This window comes from Pollachius pollachius (genome assembly GCF_949987615.1).
Source record: "Pollachius pollachius genome assembly, chromosome: 18".
NCBI lineage: Eukaryota > Metazoa > Chordata > Actinopteri > Gadiformes > Gadidae > Pollachius > Pollachius pollachius.
Window position 1 is genome coordinate 14,875,500 of NC_136951.1, and position 24,148 is coordinate 14,899,647.

At 49.4% G+C, this 24,148-nt stretch overlaps 1 protein-coding gene across 1 annotated transcript in view; it reads left to right on the forward strand.

Moving 5' to 3' along the window:
- The window catches only part of LOC307089586 (chemokine-like protein TAFA-5), a gene marked incomplete at both ends in the record, with an annotated part of 90,038 nt that overhangs the window by 11,800 nt on the left and 54,090 nt on the right, over positions 1 to 24,148 (forward strand). The window contains one exon of the mRNA XM_079755935.1: positions 23,499 to 23,648. Within this exon, the coding sequence (XP_079612061.1) occupies positions 23,499 to 23,648 (150 nt within the window). The remainder of the gene's footprint in view (positions 1 to 23,498; positions 23,649 to 24,148) is intronic.

Here is a 24,148-nt window from a genome sequence, read left to right on the forward strand (position 1 = left end):
ACACAAACACGTTTGCCTGGACCGAGGGGGCCGCTTTTTATGCTCCGTAGTCCCGGGGAATTATTCAAGCTCAGGCCACCCAGCGTGTCTTTACACAAAGAGGCACTACATAAAAAACAGGGACACTGCCGCCGCCGCCGCCGCGCAGGCTCAACCCCTCAATGCCTTCCTTTCTCCATGGGGCCGGGATGGGGAGCCAGACACACACACACATGCACATGCAGACGCGCACGTAGACGCACACACACATGCAGACGCAGACACACAAAAAGACAAACGCACACGCACACACGCAAGCAGATACCCACACAGACAAACATACACACAGAACCACACACACACACACACACACACACACACGAGAGCAGAGGGCCAGCACTCTCACACTCTGAAATTTCATGACAGCCTGCGTGAAGCAGGCTAGATATTCATTGATGTTGCTACGGGTCGTCGTCACCTCCTCTCCTCCTCCTCCTCCTCCTCTCCCTCGGTTACCGTGGGATACGGCGGCCTCAGCCTCTCCTCTTATTAACGGCATCCCATTCGCGGGCCATACTCAGAGATGGATCGCAGAATATATTTCACCCCGCAGACTGAAACACAAGGAATCCGGTATTGGGGTGGGCAGTGGGGTGGGGGGGGACGTCATATTTTAATAATGATATGTATTCAGCAAATGAAATATGCCGGGCTTGCAAATTTGCCTTGCTGAACCGACAATAAATTACGGCTGGTGGCTGGGTGGCTGCGTGGACCCCAGGATAATAGCACTCCGGTCTGGAGCGAGGATAAGGAGAGGAGTGCCCTTGTTTAAATCACAAGCTACGACCGGGATTTGTGTGTGTGTGTGTGTGTTTGTGTTTGTATATGTGTGTGTGTGTGTGTGTGTGTGTGATTATATGTGTGTTTGTATGTGACTATGTCTGAGTGTGTATATGTGTGTGTATGTGATTATATGCGTGTGTGTACGTATGTGTGAGTGTGTGTATGTGATTATGTGTGTATATGTTCAGATGTGATTATGGTGGTGGTTATGAGGTCCCCCCCTTCACTGTAAAGTGTCTTTGAGTGTCTAGAAAAGCGCTATATGAATTCAATCCATTATTATTTATTATTATGTTTGTGCGTGTGTGTGTGCATGTGTGGGTGTGTGATTATATAGGTATGTGTGATCGTGTGTGTGTATGTGTGTATATGTTCAACTGTGATTATGTGTGTGTGTGTGTGATTATATAGGTGTCTATGATCATGTGTGTGTGTGTGTGTGTGTGTGCATATATTCATGTGTGATTATGTGTGAGCGTGTGATTTTATAGGTGTGGGTGATCATGTGTGTGTACGTGTGTATATCTTTGTGCGATTATGTGTGTGTGTGTGATTGTGTGTGTATGTGTGTGTGTGTGAAAAGTTGCCATGTTGACTGCGTCGATGTGAATAACCTCTGATACATCGTCCGTCAGCAGGTTTCAATAGTTACAGACTAATAAAGCTAAACGTCTTTAGCACACAGAGAGCTGTGACCTTTTAAGTTATGCTTTACAGATAATCTTCTATTTCGATGACGTGAGCCGATCTGAACTTTTGGTTTGTTGATTCACGGTGTTCCTGTACGATACACTGTACTCGTACTCAAGATGAATACAAACACACATCTGAAGACACGATGCAGCCTACGCTACGCTAGAATGATTCTACTGTTAAAGTTCTTTATGAATCCCAGACTGAAAATCAGGGGCCACAGCTGAGAGGATAGTAATACCAGGACAAGAAATATAAATGTATTTACACATAATTAGTCACTTTAAAACTGTATGAAAAAGGAGCTCACCTGTGCTTAGGCTGAGCAGAGCATGTGACAATGGGTTAAAACAGGTTAAAACAGGCAGTAAGCAGGCTAGAAGGTAAGACTTCCAGTTGAGACAGGTTGTATGTGTGTGTGTGTGTGTGTGTGTGTGTGTGTGTGTGTGTGTGTGTGTGTGTGTGTGTGTGTGTGTGTGTGTGTGCGTGGGCGTGAATGTGTGACAGGCGAGCGGAGCAGAACAGACACCAGTCCACTAGAACAGCAGTAGCCAACAGGTAGAACCTCTCCAGGAAATGGGATCTTAATTGATAGACCTGAAGCCATTAGTGAAAAATCATTAGTGTGCGTCTGTGTGCGTGCACGTGTGTGTGAATGCGTATGTGTGTCTGTGTATGTGTATGTGTGTGTGGGTACCTACAAGTGGAAAGAAATAAATCTGTCAGGATTTAATGAAACAATTGGCACAACCTTACACATGGAGCTTCCCTCAGGAACATCCACAACCACACACACAGAAGAAAACTCATTTACACACACACACACACACACACACACACACACACACACACACACACACACACACACACACTTCACATATTGCCTGGCTCTCTCACTGACTCACTCTCTCCATCTCTGTCTCCTTTTGACAATAAGCAAACAATCCTTGGTTTCCAGAAACTCCTGCCAGTGTAAATATGAATCACTGGGCGTCAATCTTTGAGGACCGCAGTGGAGAATTAAGAAGCTTTTCGAAATTTGCCCTGAGGGGAGACGTGAGGAGAGATGTGCTTCAGCCAGCGCAGGGGACCTTAGCCATTCAATAAGTTATTTGTCTTATAACACACACACATATGTGACACGGCAACAAGTCACACTCCAGGAAAGGCTGGAGAAATTGATTCCAAGGGATGGAGATGGAGACGGCGGAGACAGAAGGTGGGAGACAGGTGGAGGAGAGAGCAACAGATTGGGGGGAGAGACTGGATGTTGGAGTTTGGATGAGAAAATGGAGAGAGAGAGACCGAGAGAGCGAGCGAGCGAGAGAGAGAGGTAGAGAGAGAGGGAGCGAGAGGGAGCGAGGGAGAGGGAGCGAGAGAGATGGAGAGAGAGAGATGGAGGGAGAGAGAGAATCACAGGTTGGTGCCGATCCTGAAATACATTCTTGACAGAGGGAGGCTGGTTTCCACGGTAACCTATGATACAGTGAGTGGCGAGAGAAAGTTTAAGAACAGAAGGCTCTGCTTGTATGGAGAAACCTTCACCCTCCCTCCCAATCTCTCACTGGTCCTACTGGGTTATCTTACTGGTCTGGAGAAACCTTCTCCTTCCATTCTGTTACTGGTCATTCTGGGATATTTTACTCCGACACCACAGATACTCAAGGACATCAAATATAAATAATTTAACCTTGATATATTTGATACATTATACATCTCTACAAATCCATATTTTATCCATCACTGCCCTGGTATGAGTAGGAGAATCAATAAAAAACACTATTCTCGCTCTATATTTTTGTGCTATATATATTTGGTGATATTAAATATTGATTTAAGATACGTTCTCCAGATGCGCACCTCATCAGCGGTGTAACCTGGGGTCCCCTGGTGTTGGGGGTCTCTCGACAGCCAACCCCTTGACCCCGCATTCACCCTCCGCTGCAGCCTCAGCGGCGGGTCTGATGGCCCTCCCAATGGAAGGCCTCTTGGGGTCTCAGAAGCCTCAGCAGCGGGTCTGATGGCTTCCCCATTGATGGCCAGCAGCGATACCGCTTAGCAGAGAGAGAGCGCCCTGCAGCTCCACCACGGGAAGAGGTGGTGGTACAGAGAGGGCAGACGGAGAGACATACAGATAAGAGTGAGTGAGAAGTGACGTCGCTAGAGAGAGAGAGAGAGAGAGGGAGAGAAAGAAAGAGAGACATAGAGAGGGAGAGAGAGAGAGAGAGAGAGAAAGAGAGAGAGTGAGAGAGAGAGAGAGCAGGAGAGAGACAGAGAGATACAGAGAGAGAGAGAGAGAGAGAGAGAGAGAGAGAGAGGGCGATGGGCTGGCTTCGATAAAGAAGCAACGACAGGAGGGATGATAAAGCCATAGAGAGGGAGTGAGGCAGAGAGCGAGACGGGTATATTTAGGGCGGGACAAGAGAATAACGGCACAACAGAGAGATGGAGAGAGAGAGAGAGAGACAGGCCTGTGGAGACCCCCCTACCTAGCCTCAGAGTGGGTTCCCAGGCCTGGTCTTCCGCCCTCCTCCTGCCGCCTGGTGCGCCGCCTCATGTCGCCGTCCACACGGTGATCCCAGGGCAGTGGGGACAGGGACAGGGACAGGGCCTGTCTGTCGGGGGGCAGTGGGGAGGGGATCCAACTCCGATCCGGGTTGCGGGATTGGTTTCCCTGAGCTCTGAGGGACGTGAGGGGCCGGCGGAGGCTCTCGGTGGCGTGGAGGCCACACCCTCAGAGGCTCGAGGGCGGGATGCGGCTCAGGAGGTAGAGCGGGCTGGCTGGTGACCGGAAGGTCGCTGGTTCGATCCCCGGCTTCTCCTAGCCGAGCGTCGAGGTGTCCCCGAGCGAGGCGCCTCGCCCTGACCCTGTCGCCTCGCGCGGTCGACTCCGCCGCCGGTGTGTGAATGTGTGCGTGGATGGGTGAATGTTGTAAAGCGCTTTGAGCGGCCGCTGGTGAGAAAGGCGCAGTTTAAATGCAGTCCATTTACCATTTACTGGGGGATGGTGTCCTCCATTGTCCCCAGACATGACACCCTGCTCGACTCGTCGATTGTTTTGGAGTTTCTCTCAGCTATAGTATTACTTTATATATTGTGTTTGGTTTACACTGTGCAGCTTTCTTTGGGAGTTAGGGTATCTGGAAACATTTCAGAGGTGTTTTTGGGTTGAATTTGAGTTGCACTACCAGGAAAGTATGTGTGTGTGTGTGTGTGTGTGTGTGTGTGTGTGTGTGTGTGTGTGTGTGTGTGTGTGTGTGTGTGTGTGTGTGCGCGTGCGTGTGTGTGTGTGTTTGGAGGCCGGAGGGGGGGGGTATCTGTCAGAGGGAGTCAGGGGGAATGAGAGAGAGAGAGAGGGCATGTGTGTTGAGTAAAGCCAGAAAGCAGATATAAGCGATACAGAGATAGCTGCATGTATGTATATTGTATGCCGTTGTTTGCCTGTGAGTGCATATAGCAGTCTTAGTTCATAATTAGCAGACGCAGCATAAAGTAGGCTGACAACCTACACACAGAGATGCACACACATACACACACACACACACACACACACACACACACACACACACACACAGCAGCTGTGGTTAGCATAAGAACAGATAAGAATGTTTCCTCTCCTGTCGGCTAACAGACTCTACATCGACTGAATACCAAATAGACCAGCCTCTCTCTCTAGGGGAGAGCTACATAGAGGCACACTGGGGGAGAGGGAGAGGGAGTGGTGGAGAGACATAAAGACGAACTGGGGAGAGAAAGAGCGAGTGAGAGACATACAGAGATACTGGGGAGAGAGGAGGTGTAGACAGAGGAGGAGAGAGAGTAATGCACAGAGATGAAAAGAGAGAGAAGGTGGTGCTAAAGAAATGGCAGATGGAGAGACATACAGATTAGAGTGAGCTAATTTAGAAGTGGCTAGAGAGAGAGAGACATGGATAAAGGAGGAGAGAGAGAGAGAGAGGGAGAGAGAGAGAGAGAGGGAGAGAGAAGCGGGTCTTACAGAGGCAGATAGAGAAACATAGATTAGAGTGAGACAATTTAGAATAGGCATTTAAAAGATAGAGAGAAAAAGGGGAAGGAGAGAAAGGAGAGAAAGGAGGGAGAGAAGAGCGAGAGAGAGAAAGGGGAGAGAGAGAGAGAGAGAGAGAGAGCGAGAGAGAGAGAGAGAGATGGGCTGGCATTGATAAAGAAGCAACGACAGGAGGGAAACGAGGGAGTAAAAAAAATGAAGCCATGGAGGGGGAGAGAGGCAGGGAGGGAGACGGGTGTATTTAGGGAGAGACAGAGTATAACGGCCCAACAGAGAGATGGAGAGAGAAAGAGAGAGAGAGATGGAGAGAGAGAGAGAGGGAGAGAAACAGAGCGAGTGAAAGAGAGAGAGAGAGAGAGAGAGAGAGAGAGGGAGAGAAACAGAGCGAGCGAAAGACAGAGAGAGAGAGAGAGAGAGAGAGCGAGTGAGGTAAAGTCAATTTACAATGCTGCTACAAAGAAGAGCCCTGTCTGTGTGTGTGTGTGTGTGTGTGTGTGTGTGTGTGTGGTCTTTGGATGGATAAATTAAACGAAAGTGTATCGGCGGTTTCGTGACCCCCCACTCCCACCCGCCCCCTACCTTCAGCACCCATTCACCCTCTCTCCACATAAATACATCATCACATCATCCATAACATGCCCCCCCCCCCCCCCCAGAACCCCTAAGCTGGAAACATCTCCCCTCCTTCTCCTTTCTTCTGCTCTCCTCCTCCTCCTTTCCTCCTTCTCTCTCCTCATCCTGCCTCCTCCTCCACTCTCTCCCTCATCATTTCCTCTTCCCTTTTTTCCTCCTCTCCTCCCCCTGCACTTCACCAACTGTCTCCCCCTCCTCTTCCTCCTCCCCCTCCCCCTTCCCTCTCCCCCTCCACTCCCATTCTCTCTCCTCTTACCGTCCTCCTCCTCCCCCCTCACTCTCCTACCCACCTCCCCCTGACCAGCTCCTCCTCTCCCCCTCCTCTCCCCTCCCCTCTCCTCTCCTCTCCTCTCCTCCCCTCTCCCCCCCCCTTGACCAGCTCCTTCTCTCCCTCTCCCCTTTCCTCTCCCCTCCTCCCCTTTCCACCCCCCTGACCAGCTCTTCCTCTCCCCTCTCCTCTCCTCCCCGCCTCCCCCTGACCAGCTCCTCCTCTCCCCTCCCCTCTCCTCCCCACCTCCCCCTGACCAGCTCCTCCTCTCCCCTCCCCTCTCCTCTCCCCTCCTCCCCTCTCCCCCCCCCCTGACCAGCTCCCCCTCTCCCCTCCTCCCCTCTCCCCCCCCTGACCAGCTCCCCCTCTCCCCTCCTCCCCTCTCCCCCCCCCCTGACCAGCTCCCCCTCTCCCCTCCTCCCCTCTCCCCCCCCCCTGACCAGCTCCCCCTCTCCCCTCCTCCCCTCTCCCCCCCCCTGACCAGCTCCTCCTCTCCCCTCCTCCCCTCTCCCCCCCCCCTGACCAGCTCCCCCTCTCCCCTCCTCCCCTCTCCCCCCCCCCCTGACCAGCTCCCCCTCTCCCCTCCTCCCCTCTCCCCCCCCCTGACCAGCTCCTCCTCTCCCCTCCTCCCCTCTCCCCCCCCCCTGACCAGCTCGGGGGTGATAAGGGGTCTCTGATGACAGCTCTGCTCTTCAAGCCCATGAATAATGCAGGCACAGTGCGCAGCTCCAGCCCAGCGCACGCAGCGCATTAAAGGGCCGCTGACGGACAGACCGGGGCACCCGACCATGGGGCCCGCGCACACACACACACACAAACACACACACACACACACACAGACACACAGACACAAACACACACAGACACACACCGGAGGGACGCGATGGACAGACTGGGTTCACGTGTATGCAGATGTTTTAAGATCACACACACACGCGCACAGACCAGGTACTGTCGTGGGATTGACAAAGCGCACGCACACACACACACACACACACACACACACACACACACACACCATGTGCACGCCATCGACCGATGAGTCAGAGGAGCAGCGGGCGGCGGTGGCTGGTTTGATTCCCGGCGGAGAGGAGGGCAGGGGAGGGTGTCAGGAGGAGGTGAAGTTGTAGATGTCAGGTTATTATGGGATGGACAATAAGCCCCTTAACAAGGAAGAGAGAGAAGCTCTCTTTGGACTGCTGAATGGGAGGTGGACAAAGCGAGGCTTGTGGCTCCCTTGTAGCATCCTCCTCTCTCCCCTTCCCTCCATCTCTCCTCCTGTTCCCCTTCCCTCTCTCTCCTACGTCTCCCTTTCACCCTCTCTCGCCTCTCTCCCCTTCTCTCGCCTCTCTCCCCCCTTCTCTCGCCTCTCTCTCCCCTTCTCTCGCCTCTCTCCCCTTCCCTCTCTCTCCCCTTCCCTCTCTCTTATCTCTCTCTCCTTTCCTCTCTTCTATCTCTCACCTCTCTCTCCCCTTCCCTCTCTCTCCTCTTCCCTCTCTCTTATCTCTCTCTCCTTTCCTCTCTTCTATCTCTCACCTCTCTCTCCCCTTCCCTCTCTCTCTCTCTCCCCTTTCCTCTCTCTTATCTCTCTCTCCTTTCCTCTCTTCTATCTCTCACCTCGTTCTCCCCTTCCCTCTCTTTCCTCTCTTTTCCCTTCTCTCTACTCTCTCTCTCTCCCATTTCCCTCTCTCTCCCCTTCCCTCTCTCATCTCCCTTCCATTCCCTCCATCGCTCACCCCCCCAATTCCCCTCTCTCCCTCTCCCCCTCTCTCCCATTCCCTTTCTCCCACCTGTTCAGGTCTGGCCCCCATGCTCCGTGTTACGTTAGACAACTGCTCGTCCTCCACTCGCGCTCTCATTTCTCCCCTCTTATTACCCCATCTCTCTCTCTTACACAAAGCTATGTCCCCTTTCTCTCTCGTCTCTCTTTATCCACGCGCTGTCTCTCCTTTCTCTCTCCTTTGCTCCTCTCTCTCTCTCTCTCTCTCTCTCTCTCTCTCTCTCCCTATATTCCTCCAGCATTACCTTTGTGATTAGCATAAATGCCTAGTTAGCGTTCTGCTTTAATGACTTCCCCAGCAAGCTAACTGACAGCTAGCGATTGTGAATGCTAACGCTTAGCGGTTCTGTTTGAGGGCGCTCGTATAAAAACACAATACTGCAGCATGGGGCTGCTGCTTCTGCTGCTGCTGTTGTTGTTGCTATTATATCTTATGTTGTTGCTGTTTTGTTGTCCTCCGGGGGGTCTGCACAGCTGAATATATGAATTATCCTAACAGGATAAGCCCCCTCTTTCCAGGTTGGTTTTAAGCCTTTTTTTTGCCAAGTCAGAAGCGTTTTGTGGAAGTGTGAATGTGTTGCTGGTTGCTTTGTTAACTAGTATTCAAGGGTGGCTTATTGCAATGAACGCTGGATTCCGTGGGAATATTTTAGAATAATGTTTTTTCGCTGAAACTCTATTTAGTAGACCGCCTGCACATGCATTTTTCTCTCTAATAATTTACATTATTGGTTAGAAGCACATATGTGGATAAATTCACACTATCGTTTCATCGTTATTTACTATATTTTAATGCATTTTATAATCTAAGTCATAAACAAACAAAATACCGTGCATATTTTATATCTTTATCTTCAGTGATTTATTTATCATATTTTACTAGAAAGTATTTACATGTTCCCTAGGTTTAACGTTGAACAACATTTACATAAAAAGGTCCCAACAAAACCATAATGTTAGCAGAGGGGAGTCGACAAAGGGATTCATTCTGCTGTTAAATCATGGCTTCATGGGTTGCACGCAGCTATGTGGGAAACGTTGAATATTCATTATTGCGTTGCACAGGGTTGCATAAGGCGGTAACATAGTTTTACTGGGAATGTCATGCTGGTAAAATGAGCCATTTCAGGAACATATGCTGCACGCTGCTTACATATGCCTGTTCGCTTGCGGCCCTACGGGATTACATCCTATTTGCTAAACTACATTTGCCGGGTAGTAATGGGTATCCGCTCTTAGGAAAACCCTCATCTCTCTATCAATATTCCATGTGTTTATTATGCATTTATTTATAGGAATGTGTGCTTTGAAATGACGGCTGGGGGAAATGTAATCAAATTCGACACCTTTTTCCGTTTCTGAGTTTTGGGGGTAAAAATAAAACCTAACGGTAATATTTCCCCCAAGGAACCTGAGGTATAATGCTCGAAGGTGAGCTTTTTTGCTCCGCTCTTTATATCTGATAGTTTCCATGTTTGTTTGTTTTTAACTCTCTCCGCCTTCGCTTGACTGAGTCACGAAACGGAGTGTGTTCAACGTTCCAACCCGATCCCGTTATCAATACCTAATCAGCTCATCCGCACCTTCATACGCTCAGAACGCAGACGTGAATCGGGACAGCCCAGGAGCGCTACGGCAGACACGCTGAGAGGGATTCCTCTGAACGCCGCTGAACATCACAGTTTAGCGCAGCGGCGGCGCTATGAGCCGGGGGGCTGAGATGAAAGCGTACGAGAGAAAGGGGGAGACAGGAACGGGTTCTCCCGTCGCTCCCGTCTCCCCCACTTGGTACTTCGATCTCGGTACGTCTGCGACTCGCTGCTTTACGTGAGGAAGTCTCTCCACCACCGCATCACATCTGGGTCACAGTCAGAAGAGCTCTGATAGACGGCTTGAGAGTCAGGCCTCTCTCTGTCTTAATAAACTGCAATTATCATATATATATCTATTAATACATTTACATTCAGGACATTTAGCAGACGCTTTTATCCAAAGCGACTTACAATAAGTCCATTTGTAAGAAGAAGGAGAAACAACAATATTCGCTGTCGGTACAGTAAGGATGTTCATAGAACCAAGTGCCAACCACTAACAATCACTAGGTTAACCCATTCCCTGTGTCCAACACAGATAGCTAGGATAAGATGCTACACAAAGCTAAGAACTATTTTTAAGTGCAAGGATGTACCACATACAATAAGTGCTCGCATTAATTGCCAGGACGAAAAACATGCAATAACTACGCACATTAAGTGCCAGGATGTACAACAATACAATACGCGAGTAAAAAGGGGGTAGGGGGAAGGCTACGCTGATTCTAGGTGAACTCTGAAAAAGTGAGTCTTGAGTCTTTCGTGGAAGCTGACTCTATATTAAATATATCTATACATTTATAATCTTGATGAGAGGACCAGGGGGGGACTGTGGTTCTCGTCATGCAGGCGAGGGGCGTCTGTTCTCCGCCCATCTCCTCCTGGATCATTATCTCCTCAACCAGCTCGTAAATCTCACCCTAGTGCTACTCTCCAGCTCTCTTTTGCATGAATATTCATAACATGGCCGTATGAATATTCATGACCCTGCCGTATGAATATTCACGAGTGTGTGTCGTTCGGCCACTTCGTCTCCCCGCTTTGACGGCGCAATATACTCCCCGGTCTGCCTAGTTTTGGGCCTGGGTTTGGGTAGCTCCTCCCTCCTCCTTCCTTCCTCCTCCTTCACCCTCTCCTTTCCTCTTGAGCCTCCTTCACCCTACTCCTCCCTACCTCCTTTTCCCTACTCCTCCCTTCTTTCTCCTCCTCCTTCTCCACTCCTTCCTCCTCCTCCCTACTCGTTCCTACTCCTTTCCCCTCCCTCCCTGTTCTTCCATCTTCTCCCTCCCTCCCTCCCTCCCTCCCTACCTCCTCCCCCCTCCTCCCTCCCCCCTTACTCCTCCTCCTCCTCCTCTCTCCTCCTTCCTCCTCCTCCTCCTCCCTCCTCCCACCTCCCCTCACCCCGTGGCCCGTGGTTGCAGGTGAATAACGAGGCGGCTAACAGCCTGTGAAGGGTTTATTCTGCGGGAGAGAGCGCATATATCAGGGTTACCGCCGTAAATGACACCTCGGCGCGCAAATTAGGGACGCGTTCGCTCTCTCTTGACTGCACGCCGGAGTAGTAAACCTGGAGTACTCTCCGGTTGTTGTTTCACGTGTTATTCACCGTTTGTTGGGCGTGGCGGGCAGGTGAGACATCGCCTGGTGTCACTATGCCGTGCCACTGCCTTGTGTTGGGGTTATCTCCTCTTTGGTAAGTGTATATGTATGGAGGAGGAACAGCCGGGGAGACTGAGGGGAGCCTGGAGGAACAGAGGGGAGCAGGCTGACCCGGTAGGGGAGGGGAAAGATGCTGTCACCGGCGCCGCCGCCATCTTCCCTTATCAAGGAACATAGCGAGGCCCTCTGTGGTCTGTTGAAGGGGAGGGCGGACAAGCCTAGGCTTGTGGCTCCCTTAAAGTGTGCTCCTTTTTAAACCCTTCCCTCTCCCTCCTCCCTCACCCCTTCCCTCTCTCTCCCCTCCCCTCTCACTCCCCTTCCCTCTCTCTCCTCCCTAACCCCTTCCCTCTCTCCTCTCTTTCTCCCCTTTCTCTCTCTCCTCTCTCTCCCCTTCCCTCACTCTCTCCTCCCTAACCTCTTCCCTGTCTCTCCCCTTCCCTCTCTCTCTCTCCCCTTCCCTCTCTCTCCTCTCTTCCCCCCTTCCCTCTTTCTCCCCCTTCTCTCTCTCCTCTCTCTCCCCTTCCTTCTCTCTCCTCTCTTCCCTTCCCTCCCTTCCCTCGTTCTCCCCTTTCTCTCTCTCCTCTCCCCTCTCTCTCTCTCCCTTTCCATGGTCCAAGTGTTCAGACTCTGTTTCCCTCCTCTGTGGTTGGATACACACGTGTGTGATACACTGTGGGAACAAAGTGACAGACAGGGCAGAGTGGTAGTTATGGTGACCGCCTGTAATGTTGTATGGGTTGAAACCCCCGTTTCCACAGCTTCCCAGAGCGAGAGGCCCTGAAAACCCATTGTTTATTCTCTCAGCTTACAATGGTATGATGAAGTCAAGTATACAATTATTTATCTTATTTGTAATAATTTAAAGATACGAAAACATATTAGTCCTCTAAGGATGGAATCTTACAGCCAGGCATCCTACTGCTATACATGGGTGAAGGCAGCTGTCCACGTTAGTGCCTTGCTAAAGGGCAAACTACCGGGAAAATATGATATGTTACACTGATGTTTTGGGAGCGTATCGAACGTTATAGAGGCTCCGGTGGGATTGAAACAGTCATCGAGTGACAAGCGACCGACAAGGGACCAGCTAATAACTATGGATCCGGTTGTCGTCCGACTTAATCAAACGACCGCGACGGTGCGAGCGTCCTCACAGCTGCCTCTCAGCGGATCGGCCTCACATGGCGCCGCTCACACCGTTTCCTGTTCAAGTTCCCCCCATCGATCCCAATCGATCCGAACCAGAGAGGGAAAAAATCCCCCGGGGGGCCCAATGTACAGCGGTTAGCGTTCCCATGACAACGCTAAACCAATTACGCATTCCAGGTTAATTTATCAAGCCTCGAGGAAAAGATGGCCAACAGTGTAACCTTCCCCCCCCTCCCCCCGTGGCTTTTTATGATGGCTGAAGTGTAAACGCCGCCCCCCCCCCCCCCCGGCTCATTGTGCAGCACGTTTTAATAGCTTACACTTTGCTTGCTTTTTACCTCTTTAATTCGGTCCCTTTTGTATGTCTAGGGGCGAGCCGCCGCACGGCAACAAATTAGCTGTTCAAAACAATGCTTACAAGCCCGGGCGCATAATTACGGTATAATAATGCACTTCACACGCGCTCCCCCGACGCGGAGCGCGGACCAATGAAGCGGCCTCTAATAACACACCTGCTGCCGAGAGGGGTCTGCGCGCGGCCGCCATTTTACTGAGATAGCCACGGTTAATATCTATGGTTATAGATATTAAGATACCTAGATATTAAGATACCGATAACTATTCATATTAATAATAATTGTATTAGGATACTTTTATATAGGCAAAAGGTATTAGGATACCTTAAACTATTCACATTATTAATAATCGCATAAATAACAAAAAAACATTATTATTAATAATAGCAATCGTTTTTTAAAATATTTTGTAGATATAATAAAAACTATTTTACAGCTAGTATAATTAATAATAATAATAATATTAATAACAATACTAATAATAGTAATAATAATAGTAATTATTAGAACTATACAGCACTTTTTCTAATACTCAAAGACAACCTTTTCAGAAGAGAAACAGTAAAGCATCAGTATCAATTAAAGCTTTGGGAACTGAACATGTCACCTTGACATCGCCAACCCCCCATCCCCCTACCGCAATGCCAACCACCTCCACAGGTGAGCCTGACAGCGGCAGGTGTGAGGAGGGCCTGTGTGTGTGTGTGTGTGTGTGTGTGTGTATATATACTGTGTGTGTGTGTATGTGTGCGTGTGTGCGTACATACACTGTGTGTGTGTGTGCGTGCGTGCTTGTGTGTGCATACACTGTGTTTGCGTGTGTGTGCATAAACTGTGCATGTGTGTGCTCGTGTATGCGTATGTGTGTGTCACTGGCCCCGGGATTTTGTGTTCTCCAAAGTCGGCACTCTGAATCCAAGGCTCCCACTCTTGGCGAGAGCTTTAGCAGAAGCGTGGTCGGTGTTGCAGACCGCGGTCCCCTCCCTGCGCCGGTAGGATCGTCGCATTAGAGAGCAGCCCAGCGCGACGGATCCGCCTCGACACAGAGTGCCATCCCATAATACCTCTGGCATACTGCTAACCGGCCTTTCTACATGTTTAGATAGGGGAAACAACACTCGATGGCGTTTCCTTCCTCGTCCTGTTCTTTTCTTATCTGGGCTTTGTTTGGAGACGGTTGACGTGTGTTGTGGAGGGGTCTGGCTTTGGTTCCAGGATTACGACATGGAGGTACCACAGAGAGAGAGGGAGAGGAGGAGAGAGGCACAGTCTGAGAGAGAGAGTGATAGGGGGGGAGTAGGAGGGAGAGGCAGAAAGAGTAAAAAGACAAAGAGGGAGAGAGAGGAGGAGATACACAAAGAGCGAGAGAGAAGGAGGAGGAGGTAAAAGACAGAGAGCAGGAGGGAGAGAAGAGGCGACATCGGATGACAGATGGAGAGGTCTGGCAGATACACAGGGGAGGGGGTGTGTGGGTGGGTTTGTGTATGTGTCCCTAAATATGTGTGTGTGTGTGTGTGTGTGTGCGTTTGTGCGTTTCTGTGTGTCTGTACGAGTGTGTCTGGGTTTATTTGTGTCGATCTCAAGGTATTCAACATTTTCTACTGTTTAATTTGCGTCTCAAAGATGCTTAAAGACTCAACACACACTTAAAACACACAAACACCTACACACGCACACACACACTTCTCATTTCCTCCGCTTGCGTTTTTAATTGATGTTCAAGCGTCGCCGGGCGCTAACCGTGCGTTATTGCCCAGAGTTCATCACTCTGGGGCCGCGGGGGGGTCAGAGGCAGAGCGGCACCCCCAGGGAGAGCAGTGTTCCCTGGGTCGCGTTCCACTCCCACCCCCCCCGCCCCCCTACAAACCTGGAGGATCATTAGCTAGGGAAACAACGTTAGCGCGCTAAGCTACGGCTCACATCCCACAGATCACTTTTAGCAGCTGTGGGGGGGGGGCGCTTCTTTGTAAATGTTATCAATGAAACCCAAACGCTTTCTTTGCTGCTGCTGGGAAATGGGGGGGAGTGAGGCCGCTAAGAAGACCCTGACTCCCCAGGTCCGACCTGGGGAGTCAGGGCCCCCCTCTGGAACTCCCTCCTGAACCACAACCACATCCGACAGACACACTCCCTTCATTTAGACAGGCCCACAAAACCCTCCTTTATAAGATCGCTTTTACCACATAACCTCCTCCCCTTGCTCCCATCTTATAACTTATTGGCTTTTTACTGGTACACGTTCTTATAAAATGATTTTATTTTGTGCTCACCCTGTAAAGCGTCTTTGAGTACTTAGAAAAGCGCCGTATAAAACAAATGTATTATTATTATATTATTATTAATACCATTAGTATTATTATAAGAAAGGGAATGCGTCGATACGGACTATATACCCTATGGCTGCGTTGCGACGCTAAAATGGACGCTATATGTCGCCCGTTTACTAGACCTCAACAGGCAGTGCAGAGTGCCTTGCGTTTCACAGCGGGGCGAAGGTTTCCTGTGTGAACAGGGCCTAAGCTAAGCTTAGCCGGTTCGTTTCCAGTGCAAACGAACGCTTTGCTAGCCACTTTGCTGGCGCTTCACTGCGTACATTTTACACACTGAAGCGCCAGCAAAGTGGGGAAAACAAACCAACGTTTTATGCTCGTAGCCGCGCTCTGCTACACGTCGGTGACGTAAAGCGTCAAAGCAGAGAGGAAGCCGGGCGTGAGGTGGGTTGACAGGAGGTGCTCATGGCGGACATTAAGGGAGAATGGTTTCGTCCTGGATCAGTGAGGTCGTCTCCATCTGTTTTGGAATAGGCGAGGCCTGGCGTGGAGGGCGGGGCCTGTCGTAGAGGGCAGGGAGTGACACGGGAAGCTTTGATTATGAAGTGTCGGTTGAACAGATGAAAAGCCTCCAGGGTTTCATGCAAGGATGGGGACGGGGGGGGGGGGGGGGGTCGTCTCCTGGGTGCCACTGCCTCTCTCACCCGGGCGCACAAAATCACACATCCGTAAAGACATCGGATCCCCGTCGCTGCTCAAAAGCTTTCCGAATTACCCACAGATCATTCCGAGGAAACCCACCGCATTTCATCATCATTTCTGTCTCCTCTTTTACCTCGGCGTTCATTTGAACCGGCGCGTCCCGGCGACCCGCCCGTCCATTAGCGCCGAGCTAGCGCTAACCGTGTTAGCGTGTGAAGTGCGTGTCTTGGGAGGCGGGGGAGGGGGGGGGAGGGGAACACGTTGGGAATGAGAGGTAACTCAGCGAGGAGGTTGGGAGTCCCCCTCGGGGCACTCCACTGAAGTTCTTAGAGGAGCAGAGACGTCCCGGCTTCTGCTTTGAAGCCAGCAGGGAGCCTTCTGGGGTTGGGTTGGGTTGGCGGAGAGGATCTTTATCAAACGAACAAGCCACAAGGGTGCAGGGTTAGTGGGAGCCACCATTGAGGCTAGTCCTAGGGAGGTTGAGTGCGTTACTGATCAGAGATCCAGAGTCGGAGCCCGACCTGGCCTTGGGATAGCTCTGATTTGCCGTCCTTCCAGGGTGCTGCGCAAGGTTTCCACAAACTTCATCCCTCTTACGTATGTTGTACGTCCTGGCACTTAATGTACGCACTTATTGTACACTGTCTGTCCGTGCACTTAATGTATGAACTTATTGTGTGTTGTACGTCTTGGCACTTAATGTACGCACTAATTGTATGTTGTTACCCTAACCCTATTTTAAACATGCAAATATTATGAAATACTGTATAATTTATGAACCGGTCTGCAGGTAAAATGCATCTCCAGCAGGGAATGGAATCCAGGTGTGCGTACTGGAGAGACACTGGAGAGTTTAAACAGAGATGCTTGTCTGTGTTTTACCTGCTTGGCCTTCAAATTGTTTTGTGTATGAGGGTTGGGGCATGTTTGTGCTTTGATGTGTGTGTGTGCAGCTGTGTGTGTGTGTGTGTGTGTGTGTGTGTGTGTGTGTGTGTGTTTGCCTCTATGTGTATTGCCACGCGAGGGTGTGTGTGTATTTGTGTGTTTTCCCGAACACACATGTGCTGCTTGCCGAAGCAGTTTATGAAAAAAGTGCCTTTGTAGAAAATTAAATCACTTCGGAGCGATTCCAAGTTGCCGAGCCCAGACACAAAGACCTAGAATATACTGGGCACATCTCTCTCTCTCTCTCTCTCTCAATTCCCCCTTTTCTCCATCCCTCTTCATCTCTATATAAGTTCCTCTGCTTCCCTGTACCTCTTTTATGCTCCAACCTATCTCTCTTTATCTCCCTCTTCATCCCTCTCCATCTATCAATCCCTCTTTCTCCTTATATCTCTCTCCCTCTAACTATTCAGTTTTATTATTTTATTTCTGTCTATATATATCAATTCTATCACTATTTAAACCTCATCTTCTTCCATCTATCTCTCCCTACCCCGTATGATGCCCTCGCTCTCATGCTCGCCCTCCGTCTCCCCCAGCCCCACTCTCCATGATGAGAGAGAGAGTTCTCTTAATATGAATTCACATCCAGACTTACTGATTACTCTCCAAACTTTGATAGCTCTAATGCAGGGTTAGGATGGCAAAGGGCTGGTGGTGGATGGAGAAGGATAGAGGGGGATTGATAAGGGAGGAGGAAGAGGGAGGAAAGAGAAGGATAGAGAGGGATTGATAAGAGTGGAGGAAGAGGGAGGAAAGAGGAGGATAGAGAGAGATTGATAAGGGTGGAGGAGGAGGGATGAAGGTGGAGGAGTACAAAGGAAAGGGTGGAGAAGTATATAGGGGGCAGGAGAAGGAAAGACGAGGATGGAGAAGGATAGAGAAGGATAGAGGAGGCAGGAGAAGGATAGAGAAGGATATAGGAGGCAGGAGAAGGATAGAGGAGGATAGAGGAGGCAGAAGAAGGATGGAGGAGGGTGGAGAGGGATAGAGGAGGATGCTTATAAACCAGCTGCTTGGATCCTCCAATCCTTTTGTTCTGCCAACTCCTTACGCCAAACACAGGACTTCTCTGGCCACGTATTAATCCAGTTTGCTCTCCACTTAAGTTAAGTGGATTTTTTCTCTGTATTAAATGGCTTTTATGAACAAATCGTTGATACACTGTTCTCCGGACCCCTTAAGATGACCGGAGCTGAACACAATTAAACTAAGAACCCTATTAATAATAGTAAGTCACCGTTTACGTCGTCTAGCGGACGTTGTCGTCCAGAGCGACTGCCGATGCGTGTCGTAGAGGAGCAGGTGGGGCTGATCCCTCTCAAGGAGAGCCACGTGCACTCCCCACGTGCACACGCCCTACACTCACTGCAGCGCCAGGGGGGAGGGGGGTGGGGGGGGACTAGCGCTACGAAAACAAACACTAAATCTGATGAACTTTATTTCATTAACTCGGATTATTAAATCACCTGAGCGTAAGTACTGGCGTCGGGGGCCGGCAGGAGTCAGAGGGGCCCCGGTACGGCCGCGGCGTAGCAGCGTACGGGCCCTTAGCCGGGGCCCCGTAGCCAGGGAGCAAGAGGCAAGGACATCAAGGATCCACTAATGCAGCATTTGGATCCAGAATGGCTTTTTAGCCGGGCTGCCTTGGCAACCGCCCCTCAGCTCCGCCTCGCAGCAGCTGGAACACGCCAGCATGATGTAGTGGTGTTTTAGCCTGGCCCGCCGCCGCCGCCGCCGCCGCGCGCACGCTAATGGAGGCAACGCACACACACACAAGCACACGTGAGCACAAACACACACACATATGCACAAGCACACACACACACACACACACACACACACATATGTATGTTTACGCACGCACACACATACTCACGCACATGCACGGACACACAGACGGAAGCATGTGCACACACACACACACACACAAACGCAAGCACCTGCGCGCACACATGCACACGCACACACACGTACGCAAGCGCCACACACACACATATGTATACTTAGACATACACACATATGCACACACATGCAATCACATGCACGCAAACACACAAACACAAACCCAGGGTTGCTTTCCAACAACATTAAACTGCCCGGTCGTGATGTGTACCAGTTGGCAGTGAACCGCGTGGAGGAGATAGGATGTAGTATTTATGATTTTAGAGACGCATCGCGGCAAGCTTCACTGCACATGCAGAACACAGCACACGCCAGGGCTGCACACATACACACAGAAGTGCACACACACACACACACACACACACACACACACACACACACACAACACGGCTGGCTTGGATTTAATCAGTAGAACTGTAGTTCTGTAGTATTGCTGAACAGTAGTATCTTAGTATTGTAGTGCTGCTGACCATTAGTATTGTAGTGCGGCTAAACAGTAGTACAGAAATACAGCAGTAATGCAGTATCATAGTATAGTATTTAAAGAGAAGCATAGCAGTATCGTTAGACAGCAGTTAAATACAAGTGAGCTATCTTAGTACAATAGCAATAATATCTTAGTACAATAGCAAATAATATTAATCAGCTGTTTTTACCCTTTACCGTTTTACCCTCAGTCAAGCTTTTGTCACTGCATCACTTCATTTGTTCACTGCATCACTTTCACTCAAGACTGTGTGAAAACGACTGTTTGTCTGATAAACCCCCGACCCAGCCGTCCGCCCACAACGCCGGGATAGAGCCAGGTGTTTATTCTCTAAACCCATTTGGTCTACGGAGGTAAAGCTGAGAAAATGACATTTGAAACAAAAGAGAGAAAAGTTACCAGCGGTGCAGGTTTTAGATCCAGGCCGACTTTCCTGTTTTCCCGAGTTAACCACCTGCCACCGTGCATCAAGCTAACCGCCAGCAGCCCGCCACTGCGCTACATCCAGAGCTCACTGCAGCACAGGGAGAAATGTGGGTTCGGATTGTGATAAACCAATTCTAGACTTGACGACTCAACTTGAAATGATTCTTGTCAGATTCTCGGTTCCAGAATAGAGATATTTCTTGTGCAAACAGGGCCTTTTATTCCACAAACATTTATTATAGTCTTCGATAGTAGATAGTCGATTCTAGACTTCACGACTCAACTTGAATTGATTCCATTCAGATTAAGATTCAGATTCATGGTTCTAGAATCTGGATGCTTATCATGCAAACAGGGCCCGTTCATTCCACAAACATTTATCACGGTCCTGACACGCATTCGACCGGGAACCGTCACTGAGCAGATCCATGAATCGGACGCTCTCCTCTCTCCTCTAAACTATTTTTATTGCTCAGGGCCTGGGAATGGCCTCTCTGCTGCCCAGTTCCCATCAGTGCTCCCTTCCTTTGATTTCTTTATTTATTTGGCCGCTTTCGTACCGAGTTCTACGAAGTGTCTGCTAACCCTTCTACTGCTGCTGCGCTTATGTGGCGTTTTGGAGAACGTGTGGAACCACTAACACCCCGCAGCGATGCGCGCGGAAATCATTAGCAAACCGGTAACGTTAGCCTTCCTGGGCGGCCGGTGACCTGAAGGGTGGGATTTTCATGTATTTTTGTCCACCGCAGCGATTCTCCCAACCCCGCCAAAACACCGCCCCCAGCCGATTCCCCCCACACACTCCCCTCTGTAAGACCTAGTATATATAGAAATATCTCCCGTCCTCGTGACCGAGCCACGGAGAGAGAGAGGGAGAGAGCGACAGCAGTGCTAAAACGTTGCTAAAACGAGAAGGGCGATAACGATTATATATTTATTCAAAACGTTTGTGCTCCACATTAAATGTCCTCTTTAGAAGACGTGTTTTAAAATGTCAGAGTGAAGAGGGCCAGAAAAGAATCCGTCCCCTCTTCATGGCGTGCGTTGGCGTGTCGCTGGACAAACCAGCACGTTCTGAGAGGGAGGGGAAGTGTAAAAATGCGTGTGAGTGTGCACGTGGAGGGGGGGGGGGTGTGCAAAGAAGTGTGCACGGCCGTAATTCGGCACGGTGCTAAGCTGTGCGGTCAGTCGACCATCGCCAGAACAGACCGCACACAGGTTTCAATCAGCCTCCCCCACTTCCTCAGCAGGGGACGGGGGGGGTCAGCAGGGTAAGTCCTGGACCTCACCCCATCCCCCACACCCCACCCCCATGTCTGTCTACCTCCACGGGGGCCTACCCTGCTCCTTTATGAAATGGGTCAGAACAATCACAGATGTTTGATGGATGACTGAATGGTGAGACGATGGACACACAAACACGGAGACGCAGGAGAAGGGCGCTGGTTTGGTTATGTGCTGTACGGACCTTTCAGAACGACTCGCAAAACGTTATCCTGCACTTTGGTTACTTTGATCCGAATCGACGCACACAGTGATTCATGCCTTGACACTCTTTGTGTGTGTGTGTGTGTTTATAAAAGTGTTTGTGTGTGTATAAAAGTATGTGTATGTGTATGACAGTTTGTGTGTGTATGCGTGTGTGTGTGTCTATAAAAAAAGTGTGTGCGCGTGTGTATACGTGTATGAACGTTTGTGTGTGTGTGTTTATATGAAAGTGTTTTTGTTCTCTGTCTGTGTGTATGTGTGTGTGTGTGTGTGTCACAGTTCATGTGTTTGTGTTTTTAGTGTCTATATGAAAGTGTGTGTGTGGGGGGGGGTGTTGTGTTGACACATTGCACCGCTCGGTTACATAACAGATCCCAGACACCTCTTCACAGCGAGGAAGAGGAAGAGAGGGGCTGACGAAGAAAAGGAACTGATCAAATAATGTGTGGGGGCGGGGTGCGAGCAACGGAGGGAGGGTGTGAGGTGGTGTGTTTAAGAAACACACCAACACACACATACACACACACATACTACCAACACACACACACACGACACAAATAGTCATTATCAGCCCGCACCAGGAGCAGAGGAGCAGGAGGGCGGAGGGGAGGATGGGGGAGGGAGGAGTGTGAGGGGAGAGGAAAAAAGCGAGAGAGAAAAAGGAAGAGGAGGTGGTTGTTTTGTGGCAGTGGTGACAGTTGGGGAGGGGAGAGGTGTGAGTCAAGGGAGAGTGGGAGAGAGGGAGAGGGAGAGAGAGCGAGAGAGAGGGAGAGAAAGAGAGAGAGAGGGAGAGCGAGAGGGAGAGAGAGAGAGAGAGAGAGAGAGAGAGAGAGAGAGAATGAAGAAGGGTTATAGAAGACGAGAGGATGAATGGAGAGTTATGCAGAGAGAGAAAGGAGGGAGGGAGATATAAGTAAGAAGACAGGGAGAAAAGAGGGGAAGAGAGAGAGAAAGAGAGAGAGAGAGAGAGAGGAGAAGAGAGAGAGACAGAGGGAGAGAGAGAGAGAGAGAGAGAGAGGGGGGGGGGTCTCTGGGACATGGTGGAGGGTTAATTGGCTGTTCCAGCAGAATGTGCTTTACATTTTAACACGTCTCTTTCGACTGCTGCTCTCTCCCTGCAGAAATGCTCGCTCTGCCAATCCCTCATGCCTTTGAGATTACCAAATATATCCATACAATAAAAAACATATGTAAAATATAAATTGGACTTACACCTCTTATTGCTTTTTACTCATGATCTACTGCTGCTCACGCGCACGTGCGTGTCTGTCTATGGGGCGGATTGTCATTTCTAACAAATCAACTTCTATTTTATAATATTAGAGCTGTCCCCACACATACAAACACACACACACACACACAAGCACACACACCTTTGCCAGGGTGTAGGTGTGTGGTTGGTATATAGATATATATGCATACATACAGGGCTGTCTGTGCTGTGTGTGAGGTTGGTATATATATATATATATGCATACATACAGGGCTGTCTGTGCTGTGTGTGAGGTTGGTGGCACTATTACACACCATTAGTATTCATGTCCTTTCTTACTGGCTAATGGAAATGTATAAACATATATATATGGCTGTTCTGTAAGGGGAAATGGCTAATTTGAGACAAGTACATAGCCTGTAGTGAGACCCTACAGGCTGTGTTCTCAGACACCTTGTAGCTGGCCACGCTACAGTTATTCATGTTGGGTATTTCATCTTATTAATGCAATAGTCTTATCAGCTTTCTACACATATTCACCATCATAACAATAATACAATTGTGTCGTGATTTTCAATGGATAAAATAAAATGAAAACTATAATACCATAATGCACCACAGAGCAAGAGAAATTGAATAGCTTCTAATATTTCCCATCAGGAAACGGTTTGGATACCATTTTGAGGAGAGCTGGTGGTTGATGGTTAAACTGGTAGGGTTGGGCTCCATTAAGTTTGAAATAGTTATAAAATGTCGAGGTATCCGGTTAGAGATGGCTTAATTTAGGCTGAGGTTTTGTAATGTTACTGTTAGGATAAGGATCTAGAGGGGGGAGCAATGCATCTTGGGAAAAAGGAAGAGAAGTCCACTCACGCCCATCACACTCCTGCCCACGGCGTCTGGGGAGGTGTTCCCGCTCTTTGGAGGGTTTAGTGTTAGGCAGGGTCGTAAAACGCGCACCTGTGAGAGGCTAACTATGTATCAAGGGCTCCACCAATTAAAACGGCCCTTACAATCACCCTTTCCTCACAAAGTCCCGTCTCTAAACCTCACATCCTGTTTCGTTGATGTCACTTCCAGGTCAGCTTGCGGCGGGGACGTGTGAGATTGTGACTCTGGACCGGGACAGCAGCCAACCACGTCGCACCATCGCCCGACAGACAGCCCGCTGTGCCTGTAAGAAGGGCCAGATCGCCGGGACAACACGGGCCAGTCCCGCCTGCGTAGACGGTAAGCCCCTCCCCCGCAGCTCACCCATTGGTTGCTGTCTTTGATGTCACTCAGGGGGGAATGAAATCTGAATTTAATTAAAATTGAATTGTTGTCCGATTGGAATTAAATATCAATGGAATGGAATTGGAATTAGATTAGAGTTGAATTGGAATATAATTTGAAAAAAATGGAATGGAATTTTAATTTAATAAAATAAAATAGGAATTGGAATGATATTGGAATTGAATTAAAGTTGATTGGGAATTGGTTCAGCCAGCAGTGGTTTCCCGGCGTATTTTAAGAAATCAGTTGTATTTAATTGTATCTAATTGTATTTAATGTGATTGAACTAAGAAAATAAAATATAAAATAGTGTTGGACACACAGTGTCCCAAACATAACATACAAGAAACTACTCCAGAGACTACCCCAGAAGAATGCATAAAAAAAACACTGACAGGTTATTGCCCACCGTTAAATATAAATGAATCCATGTGAACTGACTTGGTCCAGCTCCT